Here is a 17,051-nt window from a genome sequence, read left to right on the forward strand (position 1 = left end):
TTTCTAATCACAATAATGTTCTACATTTTTGTCTGATTATGTATTCTGCAGTGAGTAATACTGAAACGCGTTAACGCTAAGTTTTACCAAGGCGCATCTGACAGGTGAAGATAAAAATGTAGGTAAAAAGTGCGGTACACTTTAATATTAAGCTTTAGTTACAAGTTGACTTCAATACAGGATTACCACACTAGTAATCACAAATTAAATTAAATCCATCCAAAATATCACGTGCAGCCATGAGCATGTGCACCAGGTGAGGAACAGAGGGTGCAGGCAGCTTCTTCAGTCACCTGCACAGGGATGGGCACAGAGTGATCTTTGTGATCCTTCCAGTGCTAAGACTACACAAAATTAGTACTGCTCCTCGTGTTAGCCTCACAAAAGTGGAAGGGAAGGGGAATATTTTATTCTTTGTTTTGTCTTTGTCTTTTTTTACCTGAAGACGTAAGAGATAGTCAACAGTGCTGATAATAATATTCACTGTTGTAGTGTTGCCCATCTGCGTACGCAGGAAATTCTGAAAATCTGAAATCACAAATAATTTGTGTTGATAAATATGTATGTATAGGAAACAACAAAGAGGAGATTATTCCAGTATATTAAAGAGGAAAGTTACTCTTATAGCTACTAGTTGTGAAAGACCATTTCATATGTACTGCACTTAAAAGCACTGATGGTTTATTAAACATTCTTGAAATTTTATTAAAATATTTCCTCATTTAAAGACATCACAAGAACCTTTTTGTGAATATCTTGCCATCCATTTTTCTATTAATGATTATATGCATAAATTCTGGAATGTCATTAAGATGGCTAGTTAAAGAGTGAAAGTTAATTAGATTGCATGACTTGTAGCATTTTGAAGAACCACTTTATCTTGGAGTGTTGACTGAATTACCGTTAGCCAAAAAAAAAAGCCAATTTGAATCACATCAATACAAAGGACTACTGTCCTTCCTTTTAAGAGTATGAATACAAACATCCTTTCCTGAAAATTCATTCCAATCTACTTACCATTGTTATGACCTTCACAAAGCAGTTGTAAAAATCTAAATAGATCACGCGTAAACTCATCATTCTGTAGCACTTTCTCACCTTGAAAATATACAGTACAATGAATGTGACCATTGTTCATTATGAAACATGCAAAACATATATTCTTCAAACAGCGTCCTTCAAAATAAGTGATACTAATAAAAAGCAAATACTGTAAGCTGCTATAAAGTAATTTTAAATAAATGTATTGAGAGTAATGATAATAAAACAAATTATGAGACAGAAAAAGCAAAAGCCAAAATATTTAGCACTCCAATGCATTCATGGTAAAAACTACTGGACTAAAGTTCTAATAAGTAAATGGTTAGTTGTCAATAAAACCATGCCTTAAATATGAAAGACACTTCTTTAATTAAGCATCAAACTCTTTGTCCAAGCTCAGCACGCAACCTGCTGCAGACCATAAAACTAAACCTAAAGGATGTCTGGGAAGATGCAATTAAAGAAGATTTCTTTCTGTATTTGCAACACACAATAGCATCAAAAGCTGTAAACCCAAACGTACCACGCTCACGAACGATGACTGTGGATCAAAGAAAAATAATAAGAATAGAGGATAAGCAAATTGTAAGTTACAAGAGAATTTCTGTTAAAATGTTTACTGCTAGAATTTTAATAAACATTAACCATGTTAAAAAGTCTAGTGTAATCCTAATTTTTAATGAGGCTATCAATAAAGACAGCAATGTGCTATAACAGCCCTGAAAATTCCAGTTTTAGGAGGAAGCATAATAAACTCTTTAATCATTACTTGAATTAAATGGGTTTTATTCATTATACTCACGAGTTCCTTCTTCAGTAACCATCCCAAGGCCTTCTGCTTTATTCTGTCTCTCAAATGCATTCAAGTCAAGAACACTTTTAACAAAGCACAGAAAATTGAGAAAGTTCTGCTGCTGTATGTAGTGGCAAAATTAATTTCCTCCATGAACTCTCTGGAGGCCTTGACCCACACGTTTTACCCATTGTGATATTCACAGATTCGTATGTATTAAATGAAACATGTTTTAAATAAAATGATTTGGAGGGGGATAAGGGTCCAGTGTCTGTTTCTGAAAAGATACAGGTCTAAATCTCCTCTCGATACACACCTATCACTTCTATTCATATCAAATGGAGTTACACATATATATGTAGAGGAGAAAAGGGACCCAAATATTGTTCTGCATATTGATTCAATCATGTCCCCCTGCCAAGAGGTCATAATTAGAGTTCAATTTATTTCTCATTCATTATGGTTTCTACCAAACTGTTATAATTTAAAAGGAACGTTTTGAGAGTCTAATTGTCTTCTGAGCTCAAAACCTATTGAAAGATTGATTTTCAATTGTTAATACAGCAAAGCTCAATTCCCAGTACAGAAGATGGTAACCTCTCTCAATACACTGGTGAAATAATTTTATTTCTATAATCAGAATACATTTTAATTTTTTTTAGCTTGTGAAGTTTATTGAGTTCCACAGTGACATATGCACTTGTCTTTAATCACACTGTGAATATTAAAACCAAAAACTGAAACACTAGCATATTGTTTCAAGTGTCCTTTACATTTTATTGTCTGTCTTCAAGTGAAGTTATTTTTACCATTGTCCGGAAACACATGGGCAACGGGCCCTGTAACTGCAGATCACCACTGATCTAAAGTCTACCAAATGCTGTATTACTCTTATGTGTGCTTGCTAAGAAGTACAAGGTCAGCCTGCGCTTTATTTTTTCTAGGAAGAATATTCCACAGACGAATGTACTCTTCTTAAATGCCTAAGATCCACAAATACAATTCCCTCTAAATCAATTCCCAGCTCAGTCGGCGACTGCTGTAATCCAAACCTTCAAAATGCACCAACTCTGAGCAATTAGCCACCAACCTAGATGCTACTAAAACTGTAACAACATGGTTTATTCTTTTACCTGCAAGATTGCATTAAGCCAGAGAGAGACTGAAAAAATCCAGCATCCTTCTTCTCTTTAAGGTAGTCTAACATTTTCTGTAGGGAAGAGATTTAGGAAAAACTATATAGAAATTATAATTTGACTATTTGCCAAATTATCATGGTCATATTGACAAAACTGGCCAGCAACATATTTGATCTTTGCTCATATTAAAAGGTAGTTTGCGCTAGCCTTAACCATGTTAATATGTATCTAACTATTCAACCAGCCAGAATATTACCCTCCACATTTTTTTAACATAAAATTAACCAAACTCCTCCTAACATAAGAATAGTAGTAATAAACTAACATTTTCAAAATAACATGCTTCCTTTAGAAAGAGAAGGCTTGTAGAAGTTAAATGTTGTTACCTGCTGAACTAAGGTGTTACCAGCATTTAGAATGGCAATGCCAAGTTTTAATGTTTCAATAACCATGGGGCCCAGTTCGCCTGTCAAAACAATTATATAATAATTAAAACCTGTGCTCACATAACTGACTACACTGGAAAAATAGAACAGAAACTATACTTAATGCAGTTCATAATGTGCATTTAATTTTGATGTATTATATACCATTCACTTAGTAAGCTATCTGACATATTTACATAATTGCATATTGGTTTAACATAATTTTAATACTTCACAGAACTTTACCTTTGCTTGCACTAATCATCTGAAGAACCATCTCAGCTGCTCCACGATCGTGCAGACGAGCTTGCTGATAAAGAGTTTTCTGCTTTTCCATTTCTTTCTCCTGAGTTTGGAAACACAAAAATGTAGTTAACACCAACTGAATGCACTATTTGCATTTTACATACAGCATGACCCGTACAGCTAGGGAGTCAGATGAGCTGCATTCAGGCAGTGCTTAGCTGAACCACAGAATCTGATCCATAATGTACCAGGTGGCCAGAAGATAGGTTTCTTTCTCAAACTGGCCCAACTTTTAAAAGGTTGTTGGTTATACACAGTGTTTTTACTCTGTAAACCTTCTGTTCATGCATTCATCTATTCCTCATCTGTACATCTCTACAAAAGGGTGAATACACTGGGTGCAAAATATTCAGCAATAAGAATATTTAAAATAGGCAACATTGCCTGATTCTAAGGATGGATTTAGTTTATTATAGATCTATGTGCTTATACCAAATATGGTCATAAAATTAGAAGTGGGTAAAATAAAGTGAAATAAGAACTGTCCTTTAAGTTATTTCAGCCCCTAAAATACATTTGAACTTTATTAAAGGCTGCAAAATATCTGGCTAAAACCACCTCCCTTTCTCTGCAGAATCTTTATCATTCCTGGATATCACTGTCTAAACCAGTCCTTCCCCTCATGCTGCTGCTTCCTGCCCATCGCCTGCATGTTTTAATCTCTTTAATGGAGTGTTTTTTATTATTCAAATTATTGTGTATTTTTATGATGTATTTGTACTGACATTTTCAGTGGCATTTGACTTCTATGTCAATCTGTGTGCGTATTTGTTGGTTATATCCAGTGCGTACACCACTAATATGGTATTCAAATCAGTTATAATGTTAGGTAAACCAATAAAGCCTGACAGATTGGTGTACTACTATATTTCCATCTGACAATTATATGAAAATATTCAAAATTGCTATAAGTTAGTTATATTTTTATATATGTTATATATGTTTGTTTTGTTAACAAAAGCAGCGACATTGCTCCTGTGTCAGTAGAAGGTTTTTCCTACAATGAAAGCTGACAGCTGAAACTCACTAAGAGCTGAAATCACTAAAGGAACTGGGAAACCTCAAGAGACTGAGGGGAGCCAGCAGAGGGGATTCAGCAAGGCCCGGAGGTGGTGGGAGCCAACAGCGGATGGGACCAGAAGGTGGCAGGAGCCTACAGCGGTTGGATGCCTACAGGCGGCTAGTGCAGCAGAGGGGACCAGTCAAGCCCACGCCTGGCTAGTGGCAGGAGTCCCACAACTGAGAGGTGGACAGTGCAACTATGATGGTCAGTAGGGCAGGGGAAAGCAAGAATGGAGAGGACATGCCCCATGTCCTCTAGGATGGGGTGTGTTCAGCTTATTGTGTTCATGAATTCTGTTTGCACTGTTTTCCCAAACCAGTGCTGTGTTACTTCCTTCCTTTTATTAAAAAGTTTACTTTCTACACTCAGACTCTGTGCTTGCGAGAGGGGAAGTATTGCCTTTTGGGGGCACCCAGGGGATAATGTGTGATTTCCCAGGTGACTGGGTGGGGGCTCGAGCCGGTTTGGTGTTGTATCATTGACATGAACCCCTAGATATAGAACCCAGCCATTTGCTGCTGCTGGCTCTGCCTGTCAGAAGGGTTACATGTTTCAACATACCTAGCACAATGGACCTCTGATTGCAGTGGGGGGGTCTCTAGTCACTATTGTACTACAAATAATTAACCACCACCACTGAGCAGAAATTCCAAATGAGGAGGATACTTACCTGTAACTGGAGTTTACTTTGAGATTTGTGGTCCCTTTCTGTTTTCCACTGTAGGTTATGTATGTGCATCGTGTCCCCGGAGCTAAAGAATTTGAAAGCAGAGGGGAAGGAGGGCGGATAGTGACCATGCATCTCAAAGAACCTCCAGGTACAGATAAGTAACTTCTTCTTCTTCGAGTGATGGTCCCTGTTGAATTCTAGTGAGAGTGACTGACAAACAGTACCTAAGTATGAGGAGGGTGTAAGGATGTAGACAGTAGGCCTAAGCAGAATACTGCTATTCCAAAGAAGGGATCAACAGAAGAGTCCTGCACCAGGGCATAGTGTCTTGCAAATGTATGAACAGAGCCCCATGTGGCTGCTTTACAGATGTCCAGGAAGGGTACCTCCTGAAAAGATGCCATGGCCCACAGTTGTTGCTTGCAGTCTGGTGGAATGAGCTCTTACCCATAGGGGTGGGAGGGACAGAGGTCTGAAAGCTGAAAGCAGAGTAGCATGCAGCCAGAGATGCATTTGGAGATTCTCTGGGTGGAGATGGCATGCCCTCTGGCTCTTTCTGATACAGCAACAGTCTCAGGGATTTCCTGATTGGTTTTATTCTCTGTAGTTAAAAAGCCAAGGCCTGCTGAAAATTGAGGGAGTGGAGTCTTTGTTCCTCTGAGGAAGATGTGGTTTTGTGAAGAACACAGGAAGGGTGACCAGACAGCAAGTGTGAAAAATAGGGACTTTTGGGGGGGGGGCAAGTATAGTTGCATATATAAGACAAAGCCCCTAATATCAGGACAGTCCCAATAATATCGGGACATCTGGTCACAGGTAAGTGAATGGATTCGTTAATGTGAAATTCCAGAACTTTAGGTGATGAATTTGGAGTGTAGACATATGGAATAAAGCTTATGTAGGATTTGTGATCATTGCTCCAGGTTTGACAGCCCTTTTCACTGAGGTGATGGCTAGAAGGAAAGTGACCTTCATGGAAAGGAGTGACATGAGCAAATAGCTAAAGGCTCAAAAGGGGGAGGCTTGTGAGTACAGGAAGAATGAGGTTCAGGCCCCACTGGGGAGTAGGTGGGAAGGTAGGTGAGTAGGTAGGAAGGTTCTTATTAGGCCTTTCCGGAATCTACTTGTCAGAAGACCAAGTAGCCCTGAAAAGGTGGATGACATACTCTGATTGCTGCCAAATGGACTCACAAGGAGTTGATGGACAAACATGATATTTCCAAAGATAGGGTGTAGTCCAAGATGAGAGGAATATCTGTAATCTCTGGCATAATGCCTCTTTGGAGTGCTCACGAAGAGGAGCACTTCCATTTAGCTAGGTAACATTTTCTAGCAGAGTCCTTTCTCCTGTTAGAGAGGATGTCTCAAATGGCTGTGGAGCATGAACGTTCTAAGGATGATGCCTATCCAAATACCAAGCTCTGAGGTGGAGCAGACACAGATCAGGGTTCTTGATCTTGTCATTCAGCTGGGTCAGGTGCTCAGGGAACTTTAGCGTGGGATGATTGGTGGTTGGGATGACATCCATAGAAGGTTGGGAAATTGGAACTGTTGGGGCCAGAAGGAGGTGATCAGGATGACCCATGTTCTGTCCTGCCAGATTTTGTGTAGACCTTGTGGCAGAAGTGGTAGCGGAGGGAAGGCATAGATGAACTGGTCCAATGAAGGAAGGAGGAGAGTGTCACCCTGGGAGTGGTGACCTAGAGCTCCTCTGGAGCAATACATGGTGCATTTCCGGTTTGCTTGGGAGGCAAACAGATCCCTGATTGGAACCCCAGAGAGTGAAAATACTGTGCATTATCAAATCGTGGCGCTTCCACTCATGGTCGACTGCAAAATGTGCTTACAGATTCCCTCAGCAGACATTTTGCTTCCCCGGAAAGTAGGCTGCTGATAGGGTGATTTGGTAGCTAATACAGCAGTTCCAGATGCTGACTGCTTCTGCACACAGGGAGGCAGATCTCGTTCCCCCCACTTGTTGATGTAGAAGACAGTCATAGCATTGTCTGACATTATAAGGACATGGTGAGCGCAGATGAATGGAAGAAAGGACTCACATGCTTTCTGGACTGCTCATAACTCCAGGATATTGATGTGCATCCTGGACTCTCGAAGTATTCAGGCACCTTGTGCTCTGTGACTGTTCATGTGTGCTCCCTAACCTAATAGGGACATGTGTATAATAACGATCCTCTCCAGGTAGGAAGGGAGAAAGGAGATGCCCATGCATAACCAAGGACGATTTGTCCACAACAGCAGGAAAGACAGTACCTTGGCTGGAACTGTCACCATGAGGTTCATGGAAGGACAGCTTGGAGAGTATACTAACCACAGCCAAGTTTGCAGGCAACTAAGGTGGAATCTTGCGAATGGGGTGACGCAGGTGCATGAGCCCATATGACCTAGGAGGAACATACATGTCTCGATGGGTACTCGCGGACTGCTTTTGACATGAGCTATGATATTGTTCATTGTCTGGAACCTTCCTTTGGTGAGAACAGTCTTGTGGTAGAATTTAAAGTTGCCCTGATGAAGTCCAGAGATTATGTGGGGGTGAGAACAGATTTATGCTGACTCACAGTGAAGAGAGGAGGTGTAACATCATAGAAGATTACTCATAGGCTTCCCGGCAGGAGTTGGCAACAAGAAACCAGTTGTCGAGGCAGGGGGGAATATAGTGAAATCACAACTTCTGATGTAGGCGGCTACTACTGAGAATATCTTGGTAAAGACTGTGGGGAAGGTCGGTATTCTGAAGGGGTGTACTCTGTACCAAAAATGGTTGGAGCCTACCATGAATCTGAGAAAACATTTGTGGGCAGGATGAATGGACATGAAAGTGGGTGTCCTTCAGATCAAGAGCCATGAACCACATGCCCTTTCCTAAAGATGGAATTATCGCTGCCAATCTGACCATGTGAAATCTGAGTTTGTGAATGAAGCAGTTGAAATGGCAGAGGTCGAGGAACCACCCTTCTTTTTTGTTTATCAGGAAGTAGGTGGAGTAAAATCCTCTCCCTTGTTATTGAGGCGGGATGTGTTCTATCGTTCCTTGCTGCAGTAAGGAGTTCACTTCTTGTCTGAGAATACTCTGGTAAGAGTGGTCCCCAGAGAGGAATGGGAAGGTGGGTTTTGGAGGAAGTGAGATGTAAACTATTGTATAGCCAGAGTGGATAATGTTCAGCACCCACTTGTCAATTGTTACTGAACTCCAGGTGTTGAAAAAGGATGTTAGACGATCCCCAAATGGTGTGCGGGGATCAGGAGGTTTGGGTTTAGTGTTTCACAGTTCTTGAGATCCTGTCAATAACAACATTGAGCTGGGGGCTGAGATTGAGATGCCGAGCCTGTTACAGATGATGTAGGGAAGTGAGGCTTTTGAACCCTCTGTCTCTTACGTGGGCTTCTGATGGAAAAACTGATGAGCCATGTGTCTAAATTTGATTGATGGGTGAAACTTCCTCTTGGGGCAGGGGCATATATCCACAGAGAGTGGAGGGTAGCTCTGGCATCCTTCAGGTTATGGAGGGACTTGTCCATCTTCTGATTGAAGAGGTGTGATTCATTGAAGGGAAGGTCCTTAATGGTATTCTGGACTTCTCTAGGCATGGAGCCATGATTCCTTGCACATGATGATAGCAATAGCCATAATACTTGAGGAGACATCAGCGGCATTGACTGCGGATTGTAGGGTGGTCCTGGATATCAATTTGCCTTCATTTATCAGAGCTTGAAAATGAGCTCTGTCCTGTTGTGGAAAGCTGTCAGTAAACTCCACAAACTTGGTGTAGTTCAGGAAATTGTCTTTAGCCAGTGGCACCTGGTAACTGGCTATCCTGATCTGGAGGCTGGATGATGAGAAAACCTTTCTTCCCAGCAGATCCAGGCATTTTCCCTCTTTGTCAGCAGGAATAGACCAGAGGTGTTGCTGTCTAACCGTTTCAGAAGTGGCACGGACCACCAATGAATTGGGAGTGGGGTGAGAAAACAAACATTCTGCACCCTTGGCTGGCATGTAATAACACTTCTCCACCCCTTTGGGGATAGAAGCACAGGGGTAGGGGTGTGCCAAACTATGCTATCTGGCTCCAGTATGACTTCATTAACAGGGAGAGCTATTCTGTTGTGTCCAGACCATGCAGGATGGTAGCTGAAGGCAGATAAATTCAGACTGGAAGTAGGGTGTTCATGTTTAACAGTGAGCATAAGTAACCAAAGGTCGTGGTGGATTCTCCATCACTGACAATTTTTAAATGAAGATTGGAAGTTTTTCTAAAAGATCTGCTCTAGGAATTATTTAGGGGAAGTTCCATGGCCTGTGTTATACAGGAGGCCAGACTAGATGATCACAATGGTCTCTTCTGGCTTTGAAATCTATGAATCTATGAATGACCCCTTCTAAATCTGAGCACAGTGCTACTTGGCTGGACCTTAGGATCTGCCCCAAAGATGGCCAAAAAATGGATTTATTGCAAAGGGGAGCAAACGTTTGCCAATTTTTTGTTATTTAATTTGGTTACTATTAAAAATTTAGTGTTTACCTAAGTTAGCATGTACCGTTATATGATATACCTATAAGTAATACTTTATGAGTAGAAGATGGGATAACTGGGTGTATCTTAATTACTGTGATTTGGGGACAGCCAACTTTTTAATGGCTATAACAATGCTCCTTTCATTGCTAGATTAATTGATAAATTATGTAGAATAAATTAATTTGATGGAGAGATCAATGAACTTTTTAATGGCTATAACAATGCTCCTTTCATTGCTAGATTAATTGATAAATTATGTAGAATAAATTAATTTGATGGAGAGATCAATGAAATAAGGGTAGTTGTATTATGCTCCAGGAGATAAACTGTTCCAGGTATAATGGGCAGCATGGAAGAAGGCAAAAAGATGACAGTAGGAAAAGGAAACTAAGGGAGTGTTCAGGTGTGAGATGGAGCAGAGTGAATAGAAGGGAAAGTAAGAAGAAACGAAAACAAAATATAACTAGGCTGGCAGAAATTAATTAAATTTTTTTTTATTTGATGGATTATATTGGTGTTTATATTTTAAACATTTTTCTAATGTTTATCCATTTTCATTTTCAAAGTTGCAGGAATTATGCCTCAAATTATGAGAGAAATCAGACAATTATGTAATGAGAATAGACGAGATTCAAAATATTAAAACTTTGTAACCATTAAAACACAAATACTCAAAATATACATAGTAAATATTCTTAAATCAAACTCTATTAAGTTCTCAGACAGTATTTTTCTTTCTTTACCTATCTGTAAATCGCTATTATTATTGATGAAAAGATTTCTTTGTTAGTTGGCATGTGTACAGTGCACTTGATGTTTACTGACATTTACTGATAAAAATCTAATCTTTCCAAGCCTAAAAATAGGCAAGAACAGATTCAGGCAGAAGGATAACGGATTAGAAATTTGAGTTTGATGCAGATATCTTGCTACCCAGTTCTATAGCTTTTCTAGTTCCAGAAATTCAGAAATGTGTGTAATTACATTGATCTGCTGTTATAGAAATAATGTAGCAAAGTGCCTCAATATCCCCCACATGGCTATTGTCATTGCACCTACCCTATCTGGTTCCTGTTAAAATATTGTTTTGTGCTTTTACTCTGTGTGAAAAGGTAGTTTAAACTCTCACCTCAAATGTCTTCTCTTTTTCTTCATCCTCTTCTTCATCTTCTTCACTTTGACAGCTCTTTTTAGAACGAGAAATTGCAAATTTATGCTCAGTTCGAAACAGTCATTTCTATTACAATTTGTGCTAAGTGAGCAAAAAGCAATTAACAGAAACTTTCTAAAACAATTACAGGCATAAGCAGTAAATTAAGCATATTAAAACCTAATCTATGTAAATACTGTAACTTTACTTTCTACTGACAATGCAGCTAACAAAGAGATTTGGAAGAGGAAAAGCCATTAGTAGTTAGAGCATTTTAAAAAAATATTTACAATTTTTAACACTTGTGTTTCTGAATGCTACGAAATTGACATTCCGCAAATATGAGAGTGCTTTAAAGTATTCGCCCACACATACAAAATCCCAACAAATAAAATGAAGCCACCATTCTACGTTGCATCTTCAGTCTTAACTCAGTATATTTATCTATAGCATCTGCCTTAATCTCATATTTTTTCTCAGATGAAGTTGCCAGTTACATTTGACCTGTTATGAATACTGTTTTTTATTGATTTGTGCCTGACATGCTGTAAGTACTGATTGCCAAACATTAAATGCCATCCAGGGATTAAAGCATGCTGCTTTTCTATGACCTATTTCATAATAATAAACATATTATTAAGGAGCAAATACTGAGTCCTGATTCAGTCCATTCTCCAGGTAAATTCACACTGAAGTCAATAGTAGTTTTGCCTGAGTAGACTCTGTAAATTTTGATTTTAAAGTATTGAATCATTTTCTGTTTAAGACAGTGCAGCAGAAGTGGCAAAATTATAATTTTCTGAAGTTGGAAAAGTCCTCCATTTGTGTCCTAACAATGGGCCAAATTCTGCCATCAGTCACACCTGCGAAATCCATCGAACTAAATTCAACCCCATGGGAGTATGTAACTTGATCCAGTGTTTCTACAAAAATATGGCTACAGTACAAAACAGGAACCACTAATATCAAGTAATTCACAAAAGAGACAAAAAGAATTAAGAAGAAAGCATGCAGAAAATACACCCAAATAAGTTGGAGGTGCATATGTGTGGTGGGGAACAGGGTTTGAAATTAAATATTTACCTTGGCCATCATGGCTGAATAGGCTGTGTACAAAGGATCATCTTCCAGTTTGCTGTAGGTAGAAAAAATGTCATTCAAAATGCTTATTATGTGGGTTTAACATCCGAGGCACTTATAATGCTGCTAGAATACAGGTTTCATTTTCATTAAGGAGCAGATATACACTTCATTACCTGCAAACCATGTTGTAAACATATCACCTAATGTCTCAGTCCATGTGAAATTCTTTGTTAAAATATATGTATTCATATGTATGTGCAGGTGAGCATGATAGTTACGTATTTTACTGCTGATTAACAGGCAAGACTCAGTGTCTGACATGTCTGGAAAAGCGGTTGGAGATAACAGTTATAGCTGTTCCTGTCTTCTAACGATTAGCTGTGATAATATTATAGGCAGATTATGTATTTAATAAACTAGAATCTGTAAAACAGTGGAGGAATGCTTTCCTTATCTGTAATTTGTTCTTCTACTGGTAGTCTAATTGCAAATAAAGCAGAAACTGTCATTAACAGGAAATCACGCTCTCCCACCAGTGGTATTTTGAACCATTTCCCACATATCGCATGAAGTGTGATGAAAACCTGCTAATAATACAAACATTTATGTACTAGTACCATACAGCAGTGGGATCATCCTGGCTGCAGGCAATAACTATTAATTTGGACTCATATACCTCTGAGAAATTGAGTCTGGCAATGTTTGTGTTACATGTTCACTAAGTTTTATAAATGTCCCTTCCCCTTTGACCAAAAAAGTGTTAAAATTTGTGCTAATATAAAGTTAATAAGGAGGTTAAACATAAAAAATAAATACATAAGAGCAAGTAGAAAACTGAAAAGAAGAGGCAGAAAACTGCTCATCCTTTACAATACTGAATTGCATTGGTGCTAAGTCACTTTTGTACTGAAAATGTCTGTATTACTGATTCAGTATTGTATGATTTTACTTCTGTTGTGAAAATGAATATACTTTTAGGAGGTAATTCTATAATTAGTTAATTGAAAATTGAACTGTGTAAATTGGTCCTGTGTAATTTTGAATGTGGTTCAACTTACCTTCTCTCAGTGAGAGCATTGCGACTGAAATGGAGGATAATTTGATGAAGTGGATCAGGGTGTTTTTCAGTCTCTTCCACCTCCTCCTCATCTTTTTTTGGAGGTGTCTGTACAGAGATTTGCATTGAAATATTTTATAAATAAAACATCACAAACAACAAATTAATACAGAGAAAATTGAACTCAGTTAAAAGCATCATACTTTGATTTTGTCCAGTTTAAATTCTTTTGCCAATATTCATGATATTCAGCAGTTTACAACATCAGAAACATGTTATTTTGTATGACTATTAAGCATTTACAATACCTAATTCTGTTACTCTTATTTGATAGGAAAGCTAAAGTTTCTCATTTGCAATGTGATTTAGACAGCTACAAACCTTATTCAGCAGAAATTAGTATGTAGGTTTCTGTGCCACCAAAGTGGAAAGAAAGACCCAGCTGTTATTCAGCAGGAAAATCAGCTAGGAAATGGAACCATTTTTACTAATATCCACAGATGCCTCCTGTAAAGAACTGTCAAGTGAGTGAAGATTTTACCGTGATATTTTTCTACACTTTCTTTGGATCCCTAATCTTGAGTCACAAGATCTAAGAATTGCTCTTTCATGACTATCTGATCCTTCTAAAAATATTTTCAAAGTAAATATATTTTGCACTGGAGTAACAGTGGGATATCTCCTTAATCTTACATGTGGACAAGTCATATGGGCTGTTTTGACATTTCTGGGTAGGACTTTATAGAATGTCACCCACTCTGTCTCACTGAGTGCGAAACTTTTATCAGACCTGTAGTATGTTAGACAGCCCCAGAGGATGGCAAGTGTGGACACAAGTCTTCCTTTTATCACAGCATGTATTGCCTGTATTTTACTTGCCACCATAAATGTATACACAGCATAGGAAGTATGCAGATGTATCTAACAAGATGTGCAGTAAGTGAAAAGTTCCTGACACCTGCTAAATTTATTGCTTACTTTCACTAAATTTTTACTCCACAGATATGTTAACAATGCATACTTGTGCAGCACAGCTTTTTTTATTTACCTGCACACATTACATGCTTAATACTAGTTTTACACAAGATTTACTGCAAATATGCAGTGAACACTCTGAACTTGGTCAAATCAAAGTGATTTTTCTCTGGAGGAATCAAAGTCACCTCTCCTTAATGATGGCTATAACCATTTCAAATATCTTCTTTCTATTCCAAGCCATTTTAACACTGCAGCTAGTAAAAAATCTCAGGATTTTTTTGTTGTTTTTTTCCCGAATAGAGAAAGATATTTTCTCTCTATCTTTCCACTGACTCAAAAGCTGGTAGTACAAAACATATGAATGAAAAGGAACAAAACTGTTGTTGGTACCTGAGTTAGCCTTACTTTTCTCAAGCAAATCTGTGACAATGTAAAGTCATGGCAACAAGTGAGTTAATGGGAAGGAAAAAAATGAGTACAACACAACAAAGGCCAAAGACAAAGTAAATGTACTTCCATGATATGAGTCTAATCTTGAATGGGAATCTTTGTCTAGTCAAAAGGGCTTGTGCCACTATTTTTAAAAAGCGAACAAAGAATCTGACTATGGTTGTCATAGGCGTTGGGATTCCCTCCGAGACCTTTTTCTAACTTAGCTTTCCAAGAACTCAGTTGGACTCCAGATTTTGTGACTCGGATATTTTTATTTGGCACATCGCTAAACTACGCTGAGTTAATTAGACTCAAGTGTAGGAGCAAAACTGTAACTAGACATTTTAGTATTCGGGGTGAGCAAGCATATTTGTACCCCTGCCAGTTTTTTTCCAGCACTTCACCCCATTTTTCCGCCCCTGCAGCTTTGTGCTCTGTGTGGCTGTCCCGCTCCCATCGCCCTGTTTACGGCTCTACACAGGAGATAGGTAGATAGGCGTAGGGCATACCATACATCCAAATTTACATAGAAAACCTCTTTCTTTATATACATTTACATGTTACATTGCATTTTCTATGCATTGTATCAGACATTTTGGGTTTTGCTTGGTTATTTTGTAGGAAGCATCTGCTGTCCATGTAAGACTTATTATTTACATTCCAGGCTTATCTTGTCCATTGTAAATGGTTCCCTGGGTGTTCCCCCTTATCTTAGCTAGTACAGACATTCTGTCTCTTAGCTTACTGACCCATTTATCTATCTTAGTTAGCACAGACATTCTATTTCCAGCCTCCCTAATCCTGTCTCCCAAGAAATGAGGTCTTACCCATGTCTAATTACTCATGTCATGACAGGCCTACATTCCACTACTTTTGTTTTTCTTTTTTGCATTAGCATTCATTTAATTTGCATTATGTTTCTATACTTTCTTCTTTTACTACCCAGCAACACATTCCCAAGACGAGAGTAGCTGTAATCATTTGAACCACCATTAATACTAGGCTCAAAGTATGAACCAAGGGATGCAAGGTCACCTTGTCTGGTATAGTCCACCATGGCGTAATTCTACATTTTAAACTTGCTTGATCATTAAAGCATCCTTCTGTAATGTTAACTTTGCTTTTATTTTAATTACATGATAAAAACTGGTACAAAATATAAAAATCTTTCCATTTATTACCTCAGGAATTTTAGATGTGAAACAGAATGTAGGCCAATTAAAATAGCATTCCCTGAGTCTATAGCGGTCCTCTTCAGCCACCACATAATACTTGCTATTACCAGCATAGGCAGTTTTTCCTTTACTAACATTCCAGCATATCAACTATACTGTGAAATTTGGAGACTATTCCCCCAGACAGAACCCACATGCTGGCAATCCTGAGGCATTATACCTGCACATATAAGTGCCAGTACAAACCTAGGGCTTTCCAGACTTTGCATTATCTTGCAACAATATTTGAGGAGGGAAAACAAACTTCTTCCACACCGTTGGGTTGCAGTGGTTTCACATTTAACTTCATGATATTGCACCCTTGTTAATTTTCTTACCCTGTACTAGCTGGTATTACCTCTCTTGTACTAAATTTTTTTCTTTTCTGTGGTGATAAAAGAAGGCAAGTTTTTTCTTTTGCTTCATATCACTTATGGCCACTTTTACTTTGCATAGCATGTATCCCCCACATACTAGATATGATATTAGAATTAAAGTGCTTTGACTTCATGCCATACTTTTGTAAAAGCAGCCAGCACAATTGATTATTTAGAGATGCATTCATTAGGAAGAGACCATTTCCTTCAGAAAGGTTGTAAAGGTTTCCTGGGGGGAAAAAAGCATATAGTGGTGGTAGTTGTCACCACCAGACCTTCCCTTTACATCTCTTTTTTAATTACTAAGGGTTTCACTAGGTGTATACTGCCACAACTAGGCTTCATTATCAAATCAGGAATTCTCTTCTTTAACACTTTAATTTATTACCTCCTTCTTCTTTATCACTTTTACTTTAACATTTCCACAACCTCCAACTGTTTAATTCCCTCTGACCCTGCAGCGTTAATTTGTGCAAACCTTCTTTTAATGCCTCACTCTTTTTGCTTAAATTACTTAATTATCTTTTAAAGTGACACATCTCAGCTGAATTCTTTCTACAACTCTAAGCTTTTTTTTTTTTTTTTTTTTTTTTTTTTTTTAAATGTTTTTGGTACATATTTCTTAATTTAGTGCATTTTGTCTGCAAAGCTGCACTTACTACATACCTACCTTGAAGGATGGCTGCTTTTTACCTATTTGCATAAATCCAGATTAGCAGACATTGTTTTCTTCTTGACCTTTCAGGAATTTTTTCCATTTAGTTTGTTTTCTGCTCTACAACTTTGAT

At 38.3% G+C, this 17,051-nt stretch overlaps 1 protein-coding gene across 3 annotated transcripts in view; it reads right to left on the reverse strand.

Moving 5' to 3' along the window:
- RYR3 (ryanodine receptor 3) overlaps positions 1 to 17,051 on the reverse strand; it is a 477,864-nt gene that overhangs the window by 51,788 nt on the left and 409,025 nt on the right. For all 3 annotated transcript variants that reach the window (XM_067558027.1, XM_067558029.1, XM_067558028.1), the window contains 10 exons: positions 13,264 to 13,370; positions 12,206 to 12,257; positions 11,102 to 11,158; positions 3,645 to 3,744; positions 3,360 to 3,439; positions 2,968 to 3,044; positions 1,844 to 1,917; positions 1,565 to 1,582; positions 1,018 to 1,098; positions 440 to 528 (listed from right to left, as the gene is read on the reverse strand). In XM_067558027.1, the coding sequence (XP_067414128.1) occupies positions 440 to 528; positions 1,018 to 1,098; positions 1,565 to 1,582; positions 1,844 to 1,917; positions 2,968 to 3,044; positions 3,360 to 3,439; positions 3,645 to 3,744; positions 11,102 to 11,158; positions 12,206 to 12,257; positions 13,264 to 13,370 (735 nt within the window). The remainder of the gene's footprint in view (positions 1 to 439; positions 529 to 1,017; positions 1,099 to 1,564; positions 1,583 to 1,843; positions 1,918 to 2,967; positions 3,045 to 3,359; positions 3,440 to 3,644; positions 3,745 to 11,101; positions 11,159 to 12,205; positions 12,258 to 13,263; positions 13,371 to 17,051) is intronic.

Source organism: Emydura macquarii, unplaced genomic scaffold, assembly GCF_026122565.2.
Source record: "Emydura macquarii macquarii isolate MOO-44397 ecotype Brisbane River unplaced genomic scaffold, CSIRO-AGI_Emac_v2 contig_1876, whole genome shotgun sequence".
Lineage (NCBI taxonomy): Eukaryota > Metazoa > Chordata > Testudines > Chelidae > Emydura > Emydura macquarii.